The 24195-nt window shown below is 54.4% G+C and overlaps 1 protein-coding gene across 1 annotated transcript in view; it reads right to left on the reverse strand.

Moving 5' to 3' along the window:
- The window catches only part of LOC143692503 (uncharacterized), a 92807-nt gene that overhangs the window by 38313 nt on the left and 30299 nt on the right, over positions 1–24195 (reverse strand). Inside the window, exon 4 of the mRNA XM_077172737.1 lies at positions 4014–4246. Within this exon, the coding sequence (XP_077028852.1) occupies positions 4014–4246 (233 nt within the window). The remainder of the gene's footprint in view (positions 1–4013; positions 4247–24195) is intronic.

Here is a 24195-nt window from a genome sequence, read left to right on the forward strand (position 1 = left end):
AGGAACCTATCTGGAGTGATTTTGGTTTGCTAATTTGAGATTTCTCAGCCAATGCATCTATTAGTGCAGTGGGATCAATGTTGGCTAATTACCATTGCACTCACTGGAATATATTTACTCATTTCCTGCTGTGAGATAGGATTAGGAGAAAAGAAAAGTAGGCTCAAAATTTTAAAAGGGTATATAGAAAAGTTTATTACCAGTAAATAGGAGAAAGATTAATAAGAATCTGAACACTTCTCCTCTCCCTACAACCTTTTCTTTCTTACTGACAATGCAAGGAGACAAAACCTGAAAGTTTCAGTCACTTTACACCATCTAGAACAGTCTTTGTGCAGTTCACTTAGGGAGAGGAGTCTCTCATGCTATGGAGACTTCTCCATAAGGAAAAAGTTCGCTCGTGGCTCTCAATTGCCACGAAGAGCAGCTGCCCAGAAAATCTGCAATTGTGAAGTCCCTCCCATTTTTCATAGCTTTTCCCACAGCTGTTTTTATGGGCCATGTCAGCTTATGGGGTATTAGTTTAAAGATGAGCTGTTCAAGAGCAAAGATTCTCTTCATCTATTTCTGAAATCATCTTCATCTCTGAGAACAGAGATCTTCTTCGTCTCTCCCTGAGGGCATAGGATCTCACCACTCTTCTCTCTTTCTCTCTTTAAACTTCTGATGGGATCACAGCTACTTCAACATTTGCCTACTTTAGCATGGAGGTTTTTGCTGAACAGGTCATCTCCCCATATTTTCAATTAGTTATAGGGAAAAAGAGAGTCTTATGTATCAATTACATCCTTCTCCATAGCTTTTCAAGAGGATTTCAGGCTGCAAGATCAAGGCATCTCCTCATCCCTCCCATCTGAGGCTCAACTTCCCCTTCAGTGACCTCGGTGTCTTCATGTTGTTCCTCTGTGTGCCTGCAGTTTGTCCTTTTCTCTCACTGGAGGGAGGATGGAAGCACTGAAAGAGTTCATATCTCACCCGGGGCCTGCAGATGGTTCCGTGCCCCCGGCCGGGCTCGGTGCTTGCGGCCGGAGCTGTTTTACGATGGAGGTTTCTGCAGCGGCTGCGCTGGGGCTGTGTCAGGATGGGCCGCGCTGGGGCAGGGCCAGGATCTCAGCAGCCAGGCCAGAGCACAGCAGCAGCACGGCTGGGGCCGATGGCTTCTCCTGCCCCTGCCCGGGGCTTGCGGCTGAAGCCCAAGGGTGGCAGAATCTTGGCCGAGCCGGCCCGGCCCGGGGCTGCTCCTGGGGCCCGGCGGATCCTGGCTGGGCCCGGGCAGGCGGCGGGGCAGGGCTCAGCAGGGCCCAGATGTTCCCAACTGCAGCCATGGCCCGGCCCGGCCTCGGCCCCGCGGCCTCCCCTGCCCTGCCCGGCAGCCGATGGGGCCTGGCGGGGTCCCTGGGAAGGGGCCCGGCCCCACGGCAGGAGCCGCCCGGCCCGGCCTGGCTGAGACGGGGCCGGGTCAGCCTTGTTACCTCTGTGCCAGCCAGAAGGGAAAGAGACCCTCCCAGGCTTTCCCATCTTTAACATGTGTCTTCACAGAGGCGTGTACAGTTCCCTTAGTGGTTTAACAGATTGTCAATTCTCAAAGATAATTACTGATTGTTTTTTTGTCAGACATGGAAGAAAACTGCTAGCAACTTCTTTTAGGACATCACTTCTGTGATGCAAAACCACCACAACAGCACAGAGCACAGAGCTCCTTTGTCCATATGTAGTGCTCATGTGCCCGAGGTTTCAAAATACCTCCTTGGGAGATCTCTGTGCCCTATCCAAGATGTTTTCAAATGAAAACATTCAGCTCAAGGTCTAAGAAAATCACGAGAGGACAGGGCAAGGGTGACCTGTCTGTCCTGGCTACTTTTGTCTGAGATCAGTCCTTGGATAAACAGAATTGAGAGGCCAAATTCTAACTTTGGCCATGGTCCCTGGACATGAAAGCCGGTTCCTTTCCATAGGAAGGAAGGAACAGAGCCCCAGAGTTTCAGGGGCAGATGAGAGGTGGCCACCAGAGTCCAAGGCCAGCCAGAGCAAGCAGAATTTTGTTCTGAGTGAAATCCTTGCATATAGGAATTGCTTTAGGGAGAGTTCCAATTTTGGCAATGGGCATCGGAAAAGGGGGACAGTTCTTTTCCATAGCAAGAAAAGCACAGAGCCCCAGTTTTCCAGGAGCTGATGAGAGGCAGCCCTTAACATCAAAACATCAGCCAGACCTCTCAGGGGACCCCTGGGAGGCCAAGCCAGCCAGACCTATTCCATGTTCCCTCAGTTCCATGGGGCCCCACAGTGTCCCAATGGTCCCTTGCTTCCAAGAGGCCCTGAGGTGTCATAATGCCCCCTTGGTGACACCAGGCCCTGAAGGGTCCCAATGGTCTCCATGGTTCCATCAGGCCCCACAGAGCCATAATGGTCTCTGGGTTCCATGAAGCCCCGCTGGGTCACCATGGCCCCTTGGTTCCATGGGCTCCAGTGGTGCCACAATGATCCCCTTGGTTCCATGGGGTCCCCACAGTGTCCCAGTGATCTCCATAGGAAGGGAAGGACCCAGCCCCAGTGTTGCAGGGGCAGCCACCAGAGGTCAAGGCCAGCCAGGCTTGATGGTACAGGAGATTGTGCCTGGGAGCAACCCTTGGATATCCAGAATTTTGGAGGTGGAATCCCAATTTCAGACATGGACACCTGGAGGATAAGGATGGTTGTTTTCCATTGGAAAGAAACCACGGAACACTGATTCAACGGTGACATTTGGGGATATGTGGGGCCTATTGGGGATCCTTTTTGCACCTTGTGACCCAACAGGAGCTTCTCTAATAAATGTTGCCTGAAGCTCCCACTGTGCCCATCACAGGAACCCCTGTGAGTGTCTGGGCCATCCCGGCTCTTTGGCAGCCTGGGGACTCCTGGGATGTCACTGTGGAGCCCCCGTGAGTGCCTGTGACAGATGGGTGCCTTTGCAGCCCAAGGTGCCCTGGGACGTCACCATGGAATGCCTGTGACTGCCTCTGACATCAGGGCTCTTTACCATCCCAGAAAGCCCTGGGAGGTCTCCATGGAGCCCCTCTGAGGGCCTGTGACAAATCTGATCCTTAGCAGGCAACCATCACCAAGAGCCTGTTGCTATGGTCAGTTTCCATGGCAACCATCACCAGCCCCCTGTTGCTGTGTTCAGTCTGTTGGCAACTCCATGGAGACCCCATGCCAGGGTGGTTGCCATGGCCACCAGGGCTGCCACCAGCTGGGATGCTCGGTTTCCACGGGCCGGGCTTCAGGAATGGGATTCCCCAATTTCCTGCTCCCGCTAAAACCGCGCTGCCCTCGCTGCCCTCCCGCCTCCCATGGAAAGGACAAAAGGCAAAGATCCCGGGCTGGGATAAGAACAATTTATTGGGAACAGCAATGAGATATGGAAAAAATGGAACAGAAACAAAATTGATAACAGAAGGGATAAATAAAACTGTTTACAGAAAAAACTACAACACAACTGACTGTCTCTTCCCATCCACAATTTCCCCTGTCTGGAAAGGACACCCTTCTCCTCAGGGAGAGCGAGAGAGAGAGTCCCTTTCCTGCCCCTGGCAATGGCCTGAGGTGGGAGTGAATGTAATATCATAGCCATGGCCAGACCCTCACGTTCTTCAATCCCACATCATGTCATGGGCAGGAAAAGGGAAGGTGTCTTCCCAGCATGGATCGTGGGGAACACGGATCCCCAGGACTCTGCCCAATGTGGGTCCTCTAATGGGGGATGAAGCTGGTTCATGAAGTTGTTCCTGCAATCGAGGCGTTTGCAAGGCTTCCCTTACTGGTGGCTCCGTTGGTGTCTGGTCAAATGAGAGCTGCTGGTGAAGCTCTTCCCACACTGGGGACACTCGTAGGGCCTCTCCCCATTGTGGATGCTCCGGTGGGTGAGGAGGGTGGAGTTGTGCTTGAAGCCCTTCCCACAGTCAGGGCAGCGGAAGGGCCTCGCCTCTGAGTGAATTCGCTCGTGGCAGAGGAGACTGGAGCTGGTGTGAAACCTCTTCTGGCACTCAGGACACTCGTAGGGCCTCTCCCCAGTGTGGATGCGTTGGTGGATGATGAGGGCAGAGCTGCAGCTGAAGCCCTTCCCACACTCCCCACACTCGTAGGGCCATTCCCCAGTGTGGATCATCTGGTGGCTGATCAGGGTGCTGCTCTGCCTGAAGCTCTTCCCACACTCCAAGCACTTGTGGGGCTTCTCCCCATCATGAAGCTGCCCATGGACCACCAGCTCTGAGCTCTGGCTGAAGCTCTGTCCACCCTCCTGCCTCAGGCTGGGTCTTTCCTCCTCAGAGCACCCTGGGCTGGATTTGGAGCCCCTTCTCCTGTGGGATCTCTGGGACTTGTCCTCCACGTTGGAATTCTGCACTGTGGAGCCATTTAAAATGGCCTCTTCCATAAGGTTCTGCCACAGGGATTTGCCCTCCCTAGTCTCCATCCTCAGCTCCTTTTCTGGGGGAGGAAGGCCAAGGAGAGGATGGGATTTGCCTCCGTGCCACAGGGAAGGGGAAGGAGATCCCCCCAGTGCATCCCCAGCAGGACGGGGTTGGCAGCAGGGTTGTCCTGCAGCCGGGGGCTGTGCTGGGCAGGGAGATGGAGCAGGAGAGAGGGGGAAATGGGCATTGACTTCCTCCTCACCTGCCCGGGGCTCCTGGGGCACCTTCTTCTTCCTCACAGCCTCCTCCTCCATCTGGCCAAGATTATGGGATGGAAAATCCTGTTTTGAGAAGAAAACAAGGGATAAGTACATTGAATTTTGTACTGGTTTGAAGGCAAACCTGGGCAGGGTCTAAACCAGGATTACAATTTAATAAGAAAATGAAGATCAAGGCAATGATGCAGAAACACTGCCTTAAACTGACAGAGTCAGGATATAACCTGATACCCTGTTGCTGCTCAGGGTGGTGGCAGCAGTCCCATTAAATGGTGGCTGCAGTCCTGTGGAGTGATGAACGTGATTCTGTCAAAGCAGTGATCCTGTAGAAGGGTCTGGTCTTCCTCTGAAGGTCCAGTGGTGGTTCTGGAGCTCTTGTCCTCTGGGAATCCAGTAGGCAAGCTGCTCCTGGTGTTGCAAGGCTCAGCTTATATCCAGGTAGGAATGCTTGGATCCTCCCCCTGGGCGGAGCATCCCACAATGGGAGGATGGAATTTGATCAGTCCTGCAGTGACACTCAATGGCCCATTCCCAGAAGATATCTCCCCTGGAGGGCGTTATCAGGGCTGAGTCATGGAAGAGATCAAGAACACTGCCCCACCTGTTTATAGCAGTTGATGAAGATGGGGATTGAAAACATGCATTTGGTTCCATCTTACATTGCAGCCTGAAACAGTGGGGGAATCCCTGCTCAGGGGGTGAACACCACCCCCCTTACCCAAACTGGCTCAGGTGTAAAACCCCCACCCCGGGAAGGCCACACACACAGGGGACAATGTCACACTTGCCCTGCCCCAGGGGAGGTCTCTGTCCCTGTCACTCCCTTGCTCTCCCCCCTTTTCTCTTTCACAGGCCGGGGGCTTTGCCAAATCTAAGAATAATTTTTTTCTCTTTCCCTGTCACCTTTGTGGCATCTACACAGAGCTTTCCCTTCCTTTTCATAATCTTTTCATAAAAGAGGTATCGCAATGTATTGGGCCGAATTTCCACGTTTCTTTTATCAGAATGTGCCAGCAGCTGAGCTGGAGCTGCGCAGGACCAATGGATTTTGGAATTGCCACAAAATTGCTTCTACTGTGAGTTTACTGAACTTTGGGATTTGTTTGTGTGTTCACCACAAGTGACTTGTGGGAAGAGCAAATTCAAGGCATTTTCTGTAGGGTTAAGTTTGATTTTTGTCAAGAAACAACTTTACTTTGTCCAGTCCCCTGGGGATGGTCAAGGGGTCACTGACCCTCTCACACTGGGGGATGCTTGGGAGGGGTTTGGGGGGTTGTCCCTGTCCCTGTCACCCCAGGCCATTCCCCAGGGGTGTCCCTGTCCCTGTCACCCCAGGCCATTCCCCAGGGGTGTCCCTGTCCCTGTCACCCCAGGCCATTCCCCAGGGGTCTCCATCATTCTCACCCAGGGAATGCCTGGGGGGTCTCCCTCCCTCTCTCCCCTGTGCCAGGGGGTGCTCGGGGCAGTCTCTGTCCCTCTCAGCCCAGGGCATGCTCGGGGCTCTCTGTCCCCTGGCCCTGGGGGATGCTCGGGGGGTCTCCATCCCTCTGGCCTCAGGCAGTGCCTGTGCAGGGCTGGGCACCAGGGGCTCTGTGTCCCTCTCAGCGCTGAGGCTGCTCGGGGCTGGGGGGGCTCTGCCACCTTCTCACCCCTGGGGAGGCCGGGGGGGTCTCTGTCCCTCTCAGCCCTGCTGGGACCCCACCCAAACATCATCGGGGGCACAGGGACAGAGACACCCCCAAAGCCCCAGAAGGGCTGAGCCTGGGATTTGGTTTGGGGCTGAGGATTTAGGAAGGGGCTGGAATTGGGGCTGGGCTTGGAGTTGGGGCTGAGATTTGGATTAGAGCTGGGATTGGGGTTAAGGCTAGACATGGGATTGGCTTTAGGGCTGGGGTTGGGATTGGGTCTGGGGCTAGATGAGTCTGGGACTAGGATGTGATTTAATACAGAACTGTGAGTGTGTCTGAACACGGAGTGAGATTGAGACCAGGATCAGGGTCAGGTTTGGGACTGAGCTCACCCAGAGCAGGACAGGAGGGGATGTCACTGTGGGAAGGTTTGGGGAAAATACTGATTTGGGAGAAACAAGGTGTGAATGCCTTCGGTTGGAGATTCCTCTTGCCCAAGTCCATCTCTAGAAGTCACCTGATGTCCATAATAACCTCCAAAAATCAAGAGTGTATAAAAAAAGCGCCACCAGGAGTGTCCCATTTCCAGTCTCATCCCTCTGGGGTTCTGGTGGTCCCCTGTCTCTGGGCTGTTGGGGATCCCTGGGTCCTGGGGATCCTCCCTCTCCAGGGTCCTGCTAAGGGATGCAGGCGGATTTTGGGGTCACAAGGTCCCTCTCTCCAGGCTCCCCTCAATCCAGCCACTTGGGGTTCCCCCCTCTTCCCACCACCCTGTCCTGCTTTAGGGCAAATTTGGTTGAAAACTCCCGAAAGGAGTTTCCTCTAGAATACAGATTCAGCAGCCCCACCCTCAGCCTGTTCGGGAAAATATTTCCTTGGAAAAAAGTTAAAAAACCACTTTATTTAACAGGCATAGCATTCACCAGCACAAAAATTGAACAATATTAAGCAATAAAACCTCCTGCTATTGGAAAATAGGTGACACACTCCAAAAGTCCTTCCTTGGGCTGGGGCTTGGCTCAGTCACTGTCTTATTAGTGTCTTATCAGTCTCTTATCAGTCTCTTATCAGTCCCGCCTGTATTGGAAATGCCACGGCCCAGGCTTGGCCAGGTGGGCCACAGGTGGGAGCTGCCGGTGGTGTTCTGGTTGTTCAGTCCAGAGCAGGTTTAAACAGCTCCAAAGAAAAAGAAAAACAACAGTCCAGGGAACTTCTCTGCCTCAGAGAGCTAAACACTAACTAAAAGCAAAGGAGAGCTCTGTCCCGCCCTCTGTCCATCCAGGAGCTGGAATGTGGAGGAGTGAGTGCAGTGTCTGAAAACAAACTGCAGCTTCTTCCTCCTCCCCTTGGCTCTCAGAACCAGCCTTAAAGGTGCAGAACTCATTTCTGGGCTAAACGGACCGATGGGGCACGAGCATCATGAAGTCACCCCAGGACGCGCCCCTGTCAGGGTCAGGGGGTCCCGTCCCCGCCTCATCTCCGGGCTGCCGGGGGTGCCCCAGCTCCGGTATCGCCCCTTCCCCTCTCCCCGCCCCGGGGGTCCCCCGTTCCACAGCCCCGGCTCTCACGGGGATCCCCAAAACCAATGTCCCGCCCCGTCGGTACCGGGCCATCCCCACGTGGAACCCCCGGGACCCTCCCGAGGGGCGATCGCGGCTCCTCTGCCCCCGAAAAAGCTCCTCTTAGGGAGCCCGGAGATATCCGGGGCTCGAGTCCGGGATCTGCCGGCTCCAAACACGCTCCAAAAAAATCCTCCCGGACACCCCTGGCTGGAGCCGGGGCGAGCTCGGCCTCGCCCTCACCTGCGGCTCGGGCTGGGGGCGATGCTGCCGGGGCAGGGGCTGCTGCAGGCTCAGCGTGCGGGCGCTGCGAGCGCCGGGATTCTCCCGCTCCCGCTCCTGCTCCTCCTCTCCCTCCTCTTCCTCCCGCATTTCCTCCGCTGCCAACCCGGACCCCCCTTTCCCACCCCTCTGCCCCGCGGCCCCGCAGCCCCGGCTGCTGGGTGGGGGAGCCCCCGATCGGCCCCAGGGGTGGGCAGGGGGCTCGGGGACCCCCCCGGGGCGGATCCGTGCCCCCGGCCCGAGCCCCAAACTCCGCTCCGGGGCCGCTGGGCTCTGCGGGTCCGCCTGGCAACCGGTGAGTCATCGGCGAGAAAAGCTCTGGTTGGCTGGAAATTGTTCAGCGCCTCCTCTGATTGGCTGGAATTGTGAAAGGCGCTGCGCCCTGCGGGTGGCCCCGGGAGCTGCGGAGTCTGGGCCGGAGCCTTTTCCTCTTTCTTTCTCCCCCTCTGAGAACTCTTTCCTATTTCTTTCTCTCTCTGAGATCTCTTCCCGATTTCTTTCTCTCCCTCACTCTTGCCCATTTCTTGTTCAGTTCAATCCAAGTTCGAGCAGATCCACAGGTTGCGTTCCCATGGTCTCATTCGCACTCCCCTGGGGCAGAGGCGTCTCTCCCTCGCGAAATCGTAACCCATGGGCAGGGTCCCTTCCCAGCCCAATCCTTCCAAGATTTTGTCGGGGACTCGCTTCCATTTCCTCCCTCCCTCTGCTTCCAGCGGGGAAGGTGCTGGGAAATGTCCATCAAAGCCACCTTTGCTGTGTGCTCTGGGAGCCCACAGAGCTGCTGGACCTTGTCCCCTGGCCCTGCACAGCTCCTTGGGAGGCACGGCAGGAGCAGCACCCTGGCAGCCTCGGGAATGCCCCTCTGGGATCCATGGCACACACTGCCAGGGGCTGGAATTCCAGTTCCCAGACAGGAAAAGATGTTCCTGCCCTGGAAAGCAAAGCTCTTAAGAAGGAGCCAAAAGCCAAGTGGAGCAAGATCCTACAGTGACATTTCACTGCCAGCCTTCATAACTTCACCCATGGTTGTTGTAGCTCATGGACTGGGAATTAAATCAGGGCAGGGTCTGTGGTGGGAGATGCCCTGGGTCAAGGGAGACACTGAGAGAGAAACAGAGCAGGCAGAGAAAGGCAGGAGAGAAAGGAGTGAGATGAGGGACTACATTTTGTTCGTCACGAAAAAGAGACCAGTGTGTTACAAGAGTTGTCTGCTGACTATTTCTGTACTACTTCATGAGATATGAGCTACAAGGATACCAGGGAAGGGGTTGCAGGAGCCCACACATAGTCCCACCCAGCAAATGGTACAAACAGATAACTCACAGAAATAACGACCAGGGAAAGGCTGGGGAAAGGGCAGGGGCAGAGTAACACCCAGCAGGGAAACCTTTCCCGCTGACAAATGGTACAAGCAGATAACTCACAGAGATAACGACCAGGGAAAAGCTGGGGAAGGGGCAGGGACAGATAAACAGTCTGCAAGGCAGGATATTTGCTTGCTTAAGCTTGATAGGGCACATATTGCGTTAATCATAAGATTTTGGTAATTTTCCATGGAGAAGTCACCAAATAAGGACATAGGGTGAAGAAGACGCAGCTGAGGAAGACTCCACAGCCTTTATCACCAACTACCAGGAGACAGAAGGATGACCCTCTAGCAACAACCAGCGCAGGCGCAGAGAACTCCGAGATAACATGGACTCCTGAAGGATAGAGAGGATAAAAGGACTGAATCAGAAACTAGTTGGGGCGGCAGTAGGTGGAGCGGAGACTCCCCTGTCGCCCAGCGCTGAGCCTTTGCTTACGTAGTATAACTGCTTCAATAATTAATAAATTCTTTGATTGGAAATTACTCGTTTTGAGTCAATTTTATAACAAGGAGGACACAAGCACAACCAGCTGAGAAGGTGGCACTCTGAAAACAGACCAGAACTGACTGAAAAGGAATATGAGAGAAAGAAATAATTTTGCCCCTTTTATTTCCTATCAAAATACAATTTTTTCCCCTTCTCACAAACCTTTTGCCGTTGTCATTCAGCAGGGCTGTCAGAAAGTCCTTAATTCTGGGTGGATGTTCCAGACTGCAGCCACAGGCAAACCGGGAATGGGGATTTTCCTGCTCCTGGGGAGTGACATCCTCAGCTGAGGAAAGGAGGAGACACCAGAAGAAAATGGCAGCCGGGCTTCATCCTCCCACAGGAAAGAGAGGGGGGAAATCTCTCATCCTGTCTGCAGCTGCTCCCACAGGGATGTGAGGGCTGATCCCCGAGCCCCAAGGGTCACAGTCAGCGCTGCCCTCAGGGAATGCTCACCTGGTATTGAGGGGCAGCGTGGGAGCACCTGGATCTTGGAGCACTCAGCTGCCCCCCATGTTTGGAGGTGCCTGAGGAGGGCTGGGACAATGCCAGGGACATCCTGCAGTGACATCCCCCCTGTCCTGCTCTGGGTGAGCTCAGTCCCAAACCTGACCCTGATCCTGGTCTCAATCTCACTCCATGTTCAGACACACTCACAGTTCTGTATTCAATCACATCCTAGTCCCAGACTCATCTAGCCCCAGACCCAATCCCAACCCCAGCCCTAAAGCCAATCCCATGTCTAGCCTTAACCCCAATCCCAGCTCTAATCCAAATCTCAGCCCCAACTCCAAGCCCAGCCCCAATTCCAGGCCCTTCCTAAATCCTCAGCCCCAAACCAAATCCCAGGTTCAGCCCTTCTGGGGCTTTGGGGGTGTCTCTGTCCCTGTGCCCCCGATGATGTTTGGGTGGGGTCCCAGCAGGGCTGAGAGGGACAGAGACCCCCCCGGCCTCCCCAGGGGTGAGAAGGTGGCAGAGCCCCCCCAGCCCCGAGCAGCCTCAGCGCTGAGAGGGACACAGAGCCCCTGGTGCCCAGCCCTGCACAGGCATTGCCTGAGGCCAGAGGGATGGAGACCCCCCGAGCATCCCCCAGGGCCAGGGGACAGAGAGCCCCGAGCATGCCCTGGGCTGAGAGGGACAGAGACTGCCCCGAGCACCCCCTGGCACAGGGGAGAGAGGGAGGGAGACCCCCCAGGCATTCCCTGGGTGAGAATGATGGAGACCCCTGGGGAATGGCCTGGGGTGACAGGGACAGGGACACCCCTGGGGAATGGCCTGGGGTGACAGGGACAGGGACACCCCTGGGGAATGGCCTGGGGTGAGAGGGACAGGGACACCCCTGGGGAATGGCCTGGGGTGACAGGGACAGGGACACCCCTGGGGAATGGCCTGGGGTGACAAGGACAGGGACAAACCCTCCCAAGCCCCTCCCAAGCATCCCCAAGGGCAAGTGGCACAGAGACCCCTTGAGCATCCCCTGGGCAATGGACAAAGTAAAGTTGTTTCTTGACAAAAATCAATCTTGACCCTACAGAAAATGCCTTGAATTTGCTCTTCCCACAAGTGACTTGTGGTGAAAACGCAAACAAATCCCAAAACTTATTAAACTGACACTAGAAGCGATTCTGTGGCAATTCCAAAATCCATTCGTCCTGCCCAGCTCCAGCTCAGCTGCTGCCACATTCTGATAAAAGAAAAGTGGAAATTCGGCCCAACACATTGTGATACCTCTGTTATGAAAAGATTATGAAAAGGAATGAAAAGCTCTGTGTAGATGTCACAAAGGTGACAGGGACAAAGAAAAAACTTATTCTTAGATTTGGCAAATCCGACGGCCTATGAAAGAGAAAAGGGGGGACAGCCATGGAGTGACAGGGACAGAGACCTCCCCTGGGGCAGGGCAAGTGTGACATTGTCCCCTGTGTGTGTGGCCTTCCCGGGGTGGGGGTTTCACACCTGAGCCAGTTTGGGTAAGGGGGGTGGTGTTCACCCCCTGAGCAGGGATTCCCCCACTGTTTCAGGCTGCAGTGTAAGATGGAACCAAATGCATGTTTTCAATCCCCATCTTCATCAACTGCTATCAACAGGTGGGGCAGTGTTCTTGATCTCTTCCATGACTCAGCCCTGATAACGCCCTCCAGGGGAGATATCTGCTGTGAATGGGCCATTGAATGTCACTGCAGGACTGATAAAATTCCATCTTCCCATTGTGGGATGCTCCGCCCAGGGGCAGGATCCAAGCATTCCTACCTGCATATAAGCTGAGCCTTGCAACACCAGGAGCAGCTTGCCTACTGGATTCCCAGAGGACAAGAGCTCCAGAACCACCACTGGACCTTCCGAGGAAGACCAGACGCTTCTACAGGATCACTGCTTGGACAGAATCACGTTCATCACTCCAACAGGACTGCAGCCACCATTTAATGGGACTGCTGCCACCAGCCTGACCAGCAACAGGGTGTCAGGTTATATCCTGACTCTGTCAGTTTAGGGCAGTGTTTCTGCATCATTGACTTGATCTTCATTTTCTTATTAAATTGTAATTCTGGATTAGACTCTCCCCCAAGTTTCCCTTTAATCCTCTACAAAAGACAAGGTGTGCACTCTTTGTTTGGTCACCGAAACAGGATTTCCCAATCCCAAACCTTGACTCAATGGAGGAGGAGGCTGTGAGGAAGAGGAAGGAGCCCTGGGACACCCAGGCAGGTGAGGAGGAAGTCAGTGCCCCTTTCCCCCTCTCTCCTGCTCCATCTCCCAGCCCAGCACAGCCCCCGGCTCCAGGACAACCCTGCTGCCAACCCCGTCCTGCCGGGGATGCACTGGGGGGATCTCCTTCCCCTTCCCTGTGGCACGGAGGCAAATCCCATCCCCTCCCTGTCCTTCCTCCCCCTGGGAAGAAGCTGAGGATGGAGACCAGGGAGGAGAAATCCCCACAGCAGAACCTTGTGGAAGAGGCCATTTTAAATGGCTCCATGGTGCAGAATTCCAACATGGAGGAAAAGCCCCAGAGATCCCACAGGAGGAGGGGCTCGAAACCCAACCCAGGGTGCTCTGAGGAGGAAAGACCCACCCTGAGCCAGGAAGGTGGACAGAGCTTCAGCCAGAGCTCAGAGCTGGTGGTCCATGAGAAGCTTCATGATGGGGAGAAGCCCCACAAGTGCTTGGAGTGTGGGAAGAGCTTCAGGCAGAGCAGCACCCTGATCAGCCACCAGATGATCCACACTGGGGAATGGCCCTATGAGTGTGGGGAGTGTGGGAAGGGCTTCAGCTGCAGCTCCGCCCTCATCATCCACCAACGCATCCACACTGGGGAGAGGCCCTATGAGTGTCCCCAGTGTCAGAAGAGGTTTCAGACCAGCTCCAGTGTCCACCTGCATGAGGGAATTCACTCAGAGGAGAGGCCCTTCCACTGCCCTTACTGCGGGAAGGGCTTCAAGCAGAAATCCCACCTCATCAGGCACCAGCTCATCCACACTGGGGAGAGGCCCTACGAGTGTCTCCAGTGTGGGAAGAGCTTCACCAGCAGCTCTCACTTGACCAGACACCAATGGAGGCACCGGTAAGAGAAGCCCTGACAATGGCCCAATTTCAGGAGGAGCTTCGTTCACTGCTCCAAGTTCATCCTCTATTGGAGGTCCCACGTTGGGAAGAGCCTCGGTTATCCATGTTTCTTGTGGTCCATGTGGGGAAGACACCTGTCCCTTTTCCTGCCCGTGACATGATGTGGGATTGAAGAACATGAGGGTCTGGCCATGGCCCTGTTATTACATTCAGTCCCACCTCAGAACACTGCCAGGGGCAGGAAAGGGACTGTCTCTGTCTCTCTCTTTCTCTCTCCCTGAGGAGAAGGGTGTCATTTCCAGATTGCAGAAATTGTGGCCAGGAAGACCCAGTGAGTTGTGTTGTAGTTTTCCCTGTAAATAGTTTTATTCATCCCTTCTCTTATCAATATTGTTTTTGTTCTGTTTGCTCCTTATCCCGTTGCTGTTCCCAATAAATTGTTCCTATCCCAGCCCGAGATCTTTGCCTTTTGTGCTTTCCATGGGAGGCGGGAGGGCAGCGAGGGCAGCGCGGTTTTAGCGGGAGCAGGAAATTGGGGAATCCCATTCCTGAAGCCCAGCCCATGGAAACCAAGCATCCCAGCTGGTGGCAGCCCTGGTGGCCATGGCAGCAGCCTTGGGAGCGGGTCCCTGGCTGGGGCTGTGGGAACCTCTTCCCTCTGGTGCCCAGGGACAGGAGTGGAGGGAGCGGCTGCAGCTGAGTCGGGGCAGGCTCAGCTTGGATGTCAGGAAAAGGTTTTTGGCCAGAGGCTGCTGGGGCCCTGGCCAGGCTCCCCAGGGCAGGGTCCCAGCTCCAGGGCTCTCTGAGCTGCAGCAGCGTTTGGCCAGCGCTGCCAGGCCCAGGCTGGCATTGTTGGGGTGTCCTGTGCAGGGCCAGCAGTTGGACTGGAGGATCCTGATGGGTCCCTCCCAGCTCAGCCAATTCTGTGCTTCTGGGATCCCATCAGCCTGGGGATGGGGCTGCCAATGGTTGCCATGGCAACGGGCTCTGGCTGCAGGCCTGAGCTGGTGTCCATGGCAACCACCCCTGGCATGGGGTCTCCATGGAGCTGCCAAGGGACTGAGCATAGCAACAGGGGGCTGGTGATGGTTGCCATGGAAACTGACCATAGCAACAGGGGGCTGGGGATGGTTGCCATGGAAACTGACCATAGCAACAGGGGACTGGTGATGGTTGACTGCTCAGGATCAGATTTGTCACAGGCCCTCAGAGGGGTTCCATGGGGACTTTCCAAGAGTCTCCAGGCTGTTCCAGAGCTGGAATGTCACAGGCATGGACAGGGCCTCCATGGAGACCTCCCAGGGCTTTCTGGGGATGGTAAAGGCTCTGTGGTCAGAGGCAGTCACAGCCATTCCATGGTGACATCCCAGGGCACCTTGGGCTGCAAAGGCACCCATCTGTCACAGGCACTCACGGGGGCTCCATGGTGACATCCCAGGAGTCCCCAGGCTGCCAAAGACTGGGATGTCCCAGACACTCACAGGGGTTCCTGTCATAGGCACAGTGGGAGCTTCAGGAAAAAGCTTTATTTCTTTTTTGGAGAAACTCCTGCTGAGACATGAGGTGGAGAAATGACACCCAACAGCCACCATGGATCCTCAAACCCCTGCAGGACCCCTGGACTTCTAAAATTCCTCGTTTGGCTTCCTGGGGGCTGTCTGACAGGTCCCACTGAATTTAACATGTCAAGGGCCACTTCCCATCTGACCGTGAAGCACTGGGGCTCTGTGCTTTTATTCCTATGGGAAAGAACTGTCTTTCTTGTCTAGGCACCCATGGCCAAAATTGGGATTCTGCATCTAAAATTCCCTATATCCAAGGGTTACTCCCAGACAAAATCTGCCCGTACAGTCAAGTCTGGCCAGCCTTGGCCTCTGGTGACTGCCTCTCATCTGCCCCTGCACCACTGGGGCTCACTTGTTTCCTTCCTATGGAGACCATTGTGACACTGCAGAACGTTGTGGAACCAATGGGCCATGGTGATACTGCAGGCCCTTGTGGAACCTGTGACACTGTAGGAACTTGTGGAACCAAGGGGAACATTGTGACACTGTGGGTACCATGGATCCAAGGGGCCACTGTGACACTGTGGGGCCTCATGGAACCAAGGACATCACTGTGGCTCTGTTAGGCCACATGGTCCCAAGGGGCCAGTGTGAAGCAACAGGGCTTTGTGGAACCAAGAGGCCATTGCTGCATTTCAGGGCCTCGTGGAGCCAAAGGGCCGTTGCGATCCTGCAGGGCACTGTGGATCCATGGAGAGCATTGTGGCATTGCAAGGCCCCATGGAATCACGGAGACCATTGTGACCCTGCCGGGCCCCATGGAAGGAAGGGGCCATTGTGACACTATGGGAACTTGTGGAACCAAGGGAATCATTGTTGCACTACTGGACTGCAATGGAACCAAGGGGCCAGAGCAAAGCAGCAATGTGGGAGTTAGCCCAGCTGTAACTCAGAGTCAGCCAGATTTTACCCCGGAAGAACTGGGCGTGAGTTTCAAGCCCTGGGAATCATTTGTTTAACTTAGGGTGAGCTTGAGAGTTCCCCAATAAGCCTTTGGTGTTTCTATGCTAACTTGTCCAAGTTCTATTCTCCTATTGGTTACTTGTTTCCCTTATATGGAAACAAGGATTGTTCCAGAGTGTTCTATCCCCAAGTGTACATGTTGTTGCTTCCCCTTTTTCTCAGGTCTTTGGATCCTGCCCCTTGTACTGTGCTCAATTTCTCCATGTTTATTGTTTTTCACCCTGTTATTAAAGTTCTTTTTGGGCACCTCCATCGAACCCGCACCTTTTCATTTTCCCCACCCTTGCCCTGAAGTCAGGGAACCAGAGAGGTTTGTCACAGCCACCCTCATTGTGACCTTTGGCGCCCAAACAGGGACCATGACACTCAGGGTTCCCTGTGTCAGTCACGTCAGCTGGGGTTGGCTGATGGATAGGCCAGGGCTCCCCGGGATTTTGGATTGTGCCAGGCCCAGTGGATTCATCGTTGCTTCAAGGGACCTTGCACAGGATCAGCAGGGACAGTGACAGTTTCACCTGCATAGGATTGCCGGTGGGTTTGGGGAAATGCAAGACATTTATTGCCCATTTTGCCACTGTGTTTTTACAACATGCACCCACGTCCCATAATTGACTTGGGGTCCTCTGGTGGCTCTTCCCCATAAGGCAGAGAAAGAGAAAAATGGGCAGCCAGATGTCCAAAGTAGAAAGGAGCATATATAGGTGCTTTAATTCTCACTGATCATGACCAAATATTTTCAAAGAAGAAATTAAAATCAATCATGAGGAGGATCATTAAAAATTTTCCATATGCCTCTGCTGATGAAATCCATACCATTGAATTTTGGGACTCAGTGAGAGTTAAAATACACAACATTTTGATCAAAATGGACCCCATTGCATCCCACATGCTCCCCATCTTCCACACCACCATTCACCAGCAAGCAGTGTGTCAGAAACTCAATCCATTGGTCACTCCTAACTTGGGACCACCCCTCAAACCTGCCTTTCTAAGACCTTCCACGATGGTCCAAGATGGCAATGGCCACGCTTCTTGGAGCATCATGCCCTGGAGACTCAGGACGAAAGGAGCCTGAATATGGCTCAGGAGCCCGACCATCCTCCCTCCATCTTGGCTCCTCCACTTCCTGCTACCACAACCTTCTCTTCCGCCCTGAATGAACCTCCAGACTCCACCCCCACAACTGCGGGTCACGCCCCCACTGTCAATCATCCTCTCCACCCTGGGCCATGACTCCAGAACTCCACCCTGGAAGTCCGCCATCCTAAATCAAGGCCCGGAACGCCTGAAAAAATGGCAGTGCCCTTTGCCTCACCCTCTTGCAACAATATAACCCCATAATCACAGATACTACGCCCAACTGTCACACTATTTCTGATCCAAATGTTTCTGCTCCAAGTTATTCTTCCTCCCCAGAAGACAGTTTGGATTCCTCAGAGCCACCTCGCCCCTCAGCCCCAAAAGATCCCTAGGAAAGGATCCAGAAAGAAGCAGTTAAGGAAGGAGACTGGCAAATAGTCTTGAAACTCCACATTGCCCTGGGATGGTATGAAAGTAGGGGGCAGAATCCCAGGTGTCAGCCATTGGTTTATGGGGAAATCAAGGATCTGTGTAGGGCAGATAAAGACCATAGGAAGGACTTGCCTTGTTTTAATGGCCTAATGAGGGCCATGTTTACAGCACTTGCTTTAACCCCCTATAATTTAAAATATATCATGACCAGGTTGTTGCCACGTACAGAATACACCCTGTGGGAAGGGGGATGGAAGTGTTTACTAAATCAATTAATAGCAGACTATGCTAATAATGAGGCAAGGGTGGAATTGAAAACCAACTATCTCGCTGGAGAAGGACAACAGAGCCTACCAGATGATCAAGCAGCAGGTATCCCCAGAGAAGTATTGGATGATATCAAAGAGATGGCTTTGAAAGCTTGAATCCAGGTATTGGATGGTAGCACCCCCAATTTGGACTACCTTGGGTGGCTGCAGCTAAAGCTTTAGGACAATCAGACCATCCTGGGTGCCTGTTGAGTAAGCAAACCAATGCTGCCTCCCTCACATTGAGTGGCTGCTCTCAGACACAGAGACCATCAGACACGCCACCTTGCAGAACAGCGATAGAGTTTTTACTCTGGGCACATGGGCATGGCTGTGTAGACTCTGAGGGCATGTGCTGCATGAACCTCTCCAGCCACAGCAAGTCAATCCACAAGAGCATTCAGGTACTGAAGGAAGGATTCAAGAAGCTTCAAGAGGAAAACAAAGACTGGTTCAATAAACTCTTCCAATCGATGGGACTAAAGGGTTGGATGATGCCGAGCTGAAACAGGACTATAATTATCTTAGAGGTTGTTGTTGTATTGTTAATTGTCCCATGTTTGTTTGGATGCTTTTAGAATGTCTTACAAAATACTTTCAGTTCCATCTTTGTGTTAAAACAGAAAGGGGGAAGATAACCAACACAGGCTCCTCATGGAGTCCCTGGAGGAGAGAATTGGAGGCCAGGATGGCACAAAAACCTCTCAGAGACTCAGTGTGGGAAGGAAAATCCTTGAAAGTACCTAAAAGTATTCTTAAATCCATAAAATACCTAAAAATCCTTGAGTATCTCAAGGCATTAATGAGCCCCACTGACTGTCAGTACAAAGCTCTCAAGGGACTCATTAAAGCCGATAATTGGAGCCATGATTGCACAAACCTCTCACAGAGTCGGTATCAAAATGGAAACACCAAGTACCTTAAAATAACTGAAGTACCCTGAAGTATTAATGAGTCCCACTGAGTGTTGTTACTGACAAAGCCTCTCCAGGGACTAATTAAAGCAGATAATTGGAGGCCATGATTGCACAAACCTCTCAGAGACTCCAAGGCAAAAGCCAAAGCCAAAGTCCTTTGAAAAACCTGCAGTCCCTGCAGGGAGCATGAAGGAGCCCCCAGGGCCATTGCTGAGCAAGGCTCCCCAGGGACTCCTTGCAGCAGATCCTTGAGGCCACTGGGATGTGGGCTAGGGGGGGATGCTGAGGGCAGCACAAGGGGCTGACAGTGCCCAGCCTGGCTGGGGCTGTGCCAGGAGGCCCCAGGGCCTCAGGACAAGGTGTCTCCTCCCAGCCCTTGCTGGCACAGACCCTGCTGTGCCCCAGGGCACCAAGACTTGGCTTCTCTCTGTCCCCACCTGTCATCACTGCCTGCAGTTCTCTGCTCTGCCTGGGGCCTGGGGACACTTGCTCAGTCGTGTCCCTCTCTGGGACCCATTAAAAGTGCAAGAAACTTTGGAGTTGGATTCTGCCTTGGAGTTCCGGAGAGGTTTCTTCAGCTCCCTCTCAGGGACTGATGTTCAGGGCCTGAGCACAAAGCCCCAGAGGCTGATTAAAGTCCTTGTGCTGTGTCTGTGCTGCTGAGCTGGGCTGGGCTCCTGGCACAGAGGCAGCTCCTGGTCACCAAGAAGAGCTTCAAAAGCACATTTCTCTGGATGAGCAGCTCTTGTGCCAGCCCAGCAGGGCTGGGGCACTGCCTGCAGCCAGCCCGGGCACAGCCCAGAGGCACAGAGAGCTTCAATCAGGCAGGGCTGGGAAGGGGCTGAGAAGTGCCTGGGGCACAATCACTGCCAGCCCTTGGCACAGGAACCTCTGGCTGCAGGACAATGCAGCTGCAGCTCCTGGAGCCATCTCCTGCAGCTGGAACATGCCAATGCCTGCAGAGCCTGTGAGTACATTCTCTGCTTGTCTCTTGTGCAGAGCAGCCAGGGGTGCCCAGGGCTGTCCTGCAGAGCAGGGTCCTGCAGCCCAGGGCGCTGTGCTGGGGCAGGGACTCTGCTGCCTGCCAGGGACAGCTCTCAGCCAGCCCTGGCAGCTGCTCCCAGCACTGGGGGACAAGATCTGGGTGGGGGGAGACAGCTGGTGAGGCTTGGGAGTGTTCTCCTTGTGTGGGGAGGATGCTGCCTTGTTCAGGACTGCTCCCAGCATGACATTTAACTGCAGAACCTTTTCAAGTAGATTATACAGGGAGCACAGCAAGGCAGTGGCTGCATAGAAGGGAAAATCCTGCTTTTTTAATCTACTGCTCTGGGTTGCCTGGATGGGAAATTGCAAATAGATATTCATCTCTTACTTCAGATTGAGAAAACAAAAAATCTATCAGATGTAATAAAGCAGGCAGAGACAGAAATCAGCACAGAGCCCCTTAGAGGCAGCATCAGTGTCGCTTTTCCAGCCTCCTCAGGGTTGCTCTGACGTTGCCATCAGAGCCTGCAGAGCCAGAGCTGCCCCTGGGCAGTGCCTGAGCTGGGAGGGCTCTGCAGGGCAGAGCTGAGCCCCCAGGGCTGGGCTGGGCTCTGGCAGCACTGGCAGGGCCCAGCCCTGGGCACAGGGAAGCAGCTGCTGGCAGGGACAGCTCCAGGCAGCAGAGCCCTGGGCAGGCAGTGGGGGGAAAGTGCCCCCAGCCTGTGCTGGGATATTTCAAGTCCTCTCCAAACCCAACTATTCCATGATTACTTTTCTTACAGATCCCCATGCCAAGGCATCACAGCAAATGTCCAACAGCAGCTCCATCAGGCACTTCCTGCTGCTGGCATTGGCAGACACGCGGCAGCTGCAGCTCCTGCACTTCTGCCTCTTGCTGGGCATCTCCCTGGCTGCCCTCCTGGGCAACGGCCTCATCATCAGCGCCGTAGCCTGCGGCCACCACCTGCACACGCCCATGTTCTTCTTCCTGCTCAACCTGGCCCTCGCTGACCTGGGCTCCATCTGCACCACTGTCCCCAAAGCCATGCACAATTCCCTCTGGGACACCAGCAACATCTCCTACACTGCATGTGCTGCTCAGCTCTTTTTCTTTATGTTCTTTATCTCAGCAGAGCTTTGCCTCCTGACTGTGATGTGCTACGACCGCTACGTGTCCATCTGCAAACCCCTGCACTATGGGACCCTCCTGGGCAGCAGAGCTTGTGCCCACATGGCAGCAGCTGCCTGGGCCAGTGCCTTTCTCAATGCTCTCATGCACACGGCCAATACATTTTCCCTGCCCCTGTGCCGTGGCAATGCCCTGGGCCAGTTCTTCTGTGAAATCCCCCCAGTCCTCAAGCTCTCCTGCTCCAAATCCTACCTCAGGGAAATTGGGCTTATTGCTGTTAGTGTGTGTTTAGTGCTTGGTTGTTTTGTGTTCATTGTTTTCTCCTATGTGCAGATCTTCAGGGCTGTGCTGAGGATCCCCTCTGTGCAGGGACAGCACAAAGCCTTTTCCACCTGCCTCCCTCACCTGGCTGTGGTTTCCATGTTCCTCAGCACTGCCACATTTGCTCACTTGAAGCCCCCCTCCATGTCCTCCCCATCCCTGGATCTGGCCCTGTCAGTTCTGTACTCAGTGGTGCCTCCAGCCCTGAACCCCCTCATCTACAGCCTGAGGAACCAGGAGCTCAAGGCTGCAGTGTGGAGACTGATGACTGGATGGTTTTGGAAACATTAAAATGCTGGCCAATTTCTGCAAACTACTTGTAATTAAAGTCATCTTTGATACTTCTTCTTGGCTTCATTTTGGTGGCTCTTTTTCTTTATTTTACTTTTTTTCATATTTTCCACAAAGAAAGGTCATTATTTGTGCCATTTCTCATTTTGTTTCTCTCCACCTGCCCTGTGCCCACAGACTGTGTCAATGAAGGGCTGCGCTCTTGGTGGCTTTAAAGGAACTAAAGGATCTCCCAGCAGAGTTTACTGCAGGGATGCCCTTGTGTTGCCTTCTCTGGAGCTGCAGCAGCAATGTCTGTGTGCAGAGCTGGGGCAGATCAGTGCTGGCCCAGCAGCTGTGCCCAGCAGCAGCAGCAGCAGCAGCACTTGGTGTTGCCAGTGCTGCTGCCGTGGCCCTGCCCCGCTGCCCTGGTGGCCCTGGTGTTGCTGCAGGGCCTGAGTGCTCTCGGGGCCGGGCACAGCCCTGGGGGTGGCAGTGCCGGGGCTGCAGCAGGGACAGGCCATGGGCACTGCTGGGGCAGCGCTGACGCCTCAGGCCAGGCCCTGGGGGCTCCAGGCTCCTTGCCCAGGCTCTCTCAAGAACACGGCCAGGCCAATGCTCAGCACAGAAACCCCCGTCAGCAGCCCCAGGCTGGCCGTGGGCAGGCTGGGGGCAAACAGCATGGCTGGGGCTCTGCAAGGGCCCTGGGCCAGACGGGAAGGAGCAGCAGAGCAGGGGCTGATCCATGCCCAGTGCGCTGCACAGCCCAGGGCAGCGTCCCAGAGCGTCCTCATGCAGCTGCCAACAACATCCCCCCTCTGCTGCCCTGGCCTCTCCCCCAGCTCACACAGGTGCCCCATCCTTGCAGGCACAGACACGGCAGCACTGCCTCAGCAGCCCCTGTTTGCATTGCACACAGCAGGGCCAGCACCCCCATGCTGTTGCTGTGGGGACATGAACCTGAGGGAGCACAAATGCCACCAGCCCCTGGGGCCAGCAAGGCCTGCGGGACACCAGGGAAACCACTCAGCTTTGTCCTGGCCTCTGCACTCAGCCAGAAAGTTTGTTCCCATCAGCTGGGAGTTTCCTGTGCCACTGCAGACACTGTTGCTCAGAGCCAGGGCTGCCTGGCAGCCACCCCCAAACTGCCCTCAGCATTTCCTTGGCTTCGCCTTTGCTTTCTCTACTCTTTCTGCTACAAATTTCTTCCTCTTGCCCACCCCTGCTCCCTTCCCTGCAAACAGCCCATCCCTGTTTGCCCTTTCCTCTCTGGCCCCACTCCCCATTGCAGTTCCTTACTTGGCACCATGGGAACGTCCCTTGGGCAGCAGGATCATCCTACAAGTGCTGCAGGAATTGTCTGCAGGCTCCTGCAGTGCCTGCTGCTGCTCCCTTGCCAGAGGCACCCCAGGCCAGGGGGGCACATCTGGGCTGCTGTGTCTGCCTCTGGGGCTCCCTGTTCTGGGCAGTGAGGAGGGGCTGCAGAGGCTCTGCAGGACTGACAGGATGGGCTTTGGGGCTGCCAGGAGAAGCTGAGGGACCTGGGCTGCTGGAGCTGCTGAAGAGGAGGCCCAGGGCTCATCCTGCAACTGCTCCAAAGGTGGTTTCAGGGAATCCTAAAATCAGCAAGGTTGGAAAAGGCCGTGGACATCATCAACTCCAACCTTTGCCTTGATGCTGCCTTATCTTCCAGGAACCTCCTCTTCTCCAGGATAAACAACCCCAGCTCCCTCAGCCACTGCTAACAGGAATTGTGCTCCAGACCCCTCCCCAGCCTTGTTGCCCTTCTCTGGACACGCTCCAGCCCCTCCATGTCCTTCCTGAATTGGGGGGCACAGAACTGGACACAGCACTCGAGGTGCTGCCCAACCAGTTCCCAGCACAGGGGAAGGATCACTGCCTTGCTCCTGCTGGCCACACCATTCCTGATCCATAGGAGTGCCAGGGGTTGGATGAGGGAAATGGTGGGGAGGGAATGGGGACAAATTGTTCTTGATTGTCAGCTAGAAGGGTCTGGATTTTCATATCTGTCCACACTGCATTAGAAGTTGCTTGGGGTTAATATCAATTGAATGTTGATATATTGGATTGATGAAATCAATCTATAGAAAGAAAAAGAAAACTGGACAAAACAGTCCTCTTTGCATTGTTTTAAATACATTGTATTCGCTTTCAATCAATTTTTGAAATCTGTCTAATTAACCACAGAAGAATTGAAAACCTAAATTATTCTCAAGGGCTTTTCTTTCTCGGGTGTTTTGAATAAATATGTATGTGCTTTTCTGACTCAGTTCCTGAACTGTAGAGCTCAAGCAAGAGGAGGCCTCTGGAGTAATAAAATTCATCAGCAACTCCAAGTGGCTGAGGATCCATCCCCACCAGAGCAGCAGTGAACAGAAATGGGCACAGCTTTGTGGCTGTCCCAGCTTTGGCATGGGCCCTGGGCCTGGAGCAGGAGCAGCTCTTGAGGGCCCCAAGGCCGGGGCTCTTGTGCTGCCCTGGGCAGATGGGATGGCAGCAGGGGCTGCAGAGCTCTCAGCACCTCAGCCCCAGGGGAGCAGGGCAGCCAGGGAGCCTCCTTTGGCCTTGGCCAAGCACCTTCCCCCATGGCTGGGGCTGAGTCCTGTGGCAGCTGCAGCTGCTGCTGTGGCCTTGGCAGGGGCTGAGGCCG

This window comes from Agelaius phoeniceus, assembly GCF_051311805.1.
Source record: "Agelaius phoeniceus isolate bAgePho1 chromosome W unlocalized genomic scaffold, bAgePho1.hap1 SUPER_W_unloc_1, whole genome shotgun sequence".
NCBI lineage: Eukaryota > Metazoa > Chordata > Aves > Passeriformes > Icteridae > Agelaius > Agelaius phoeniceus.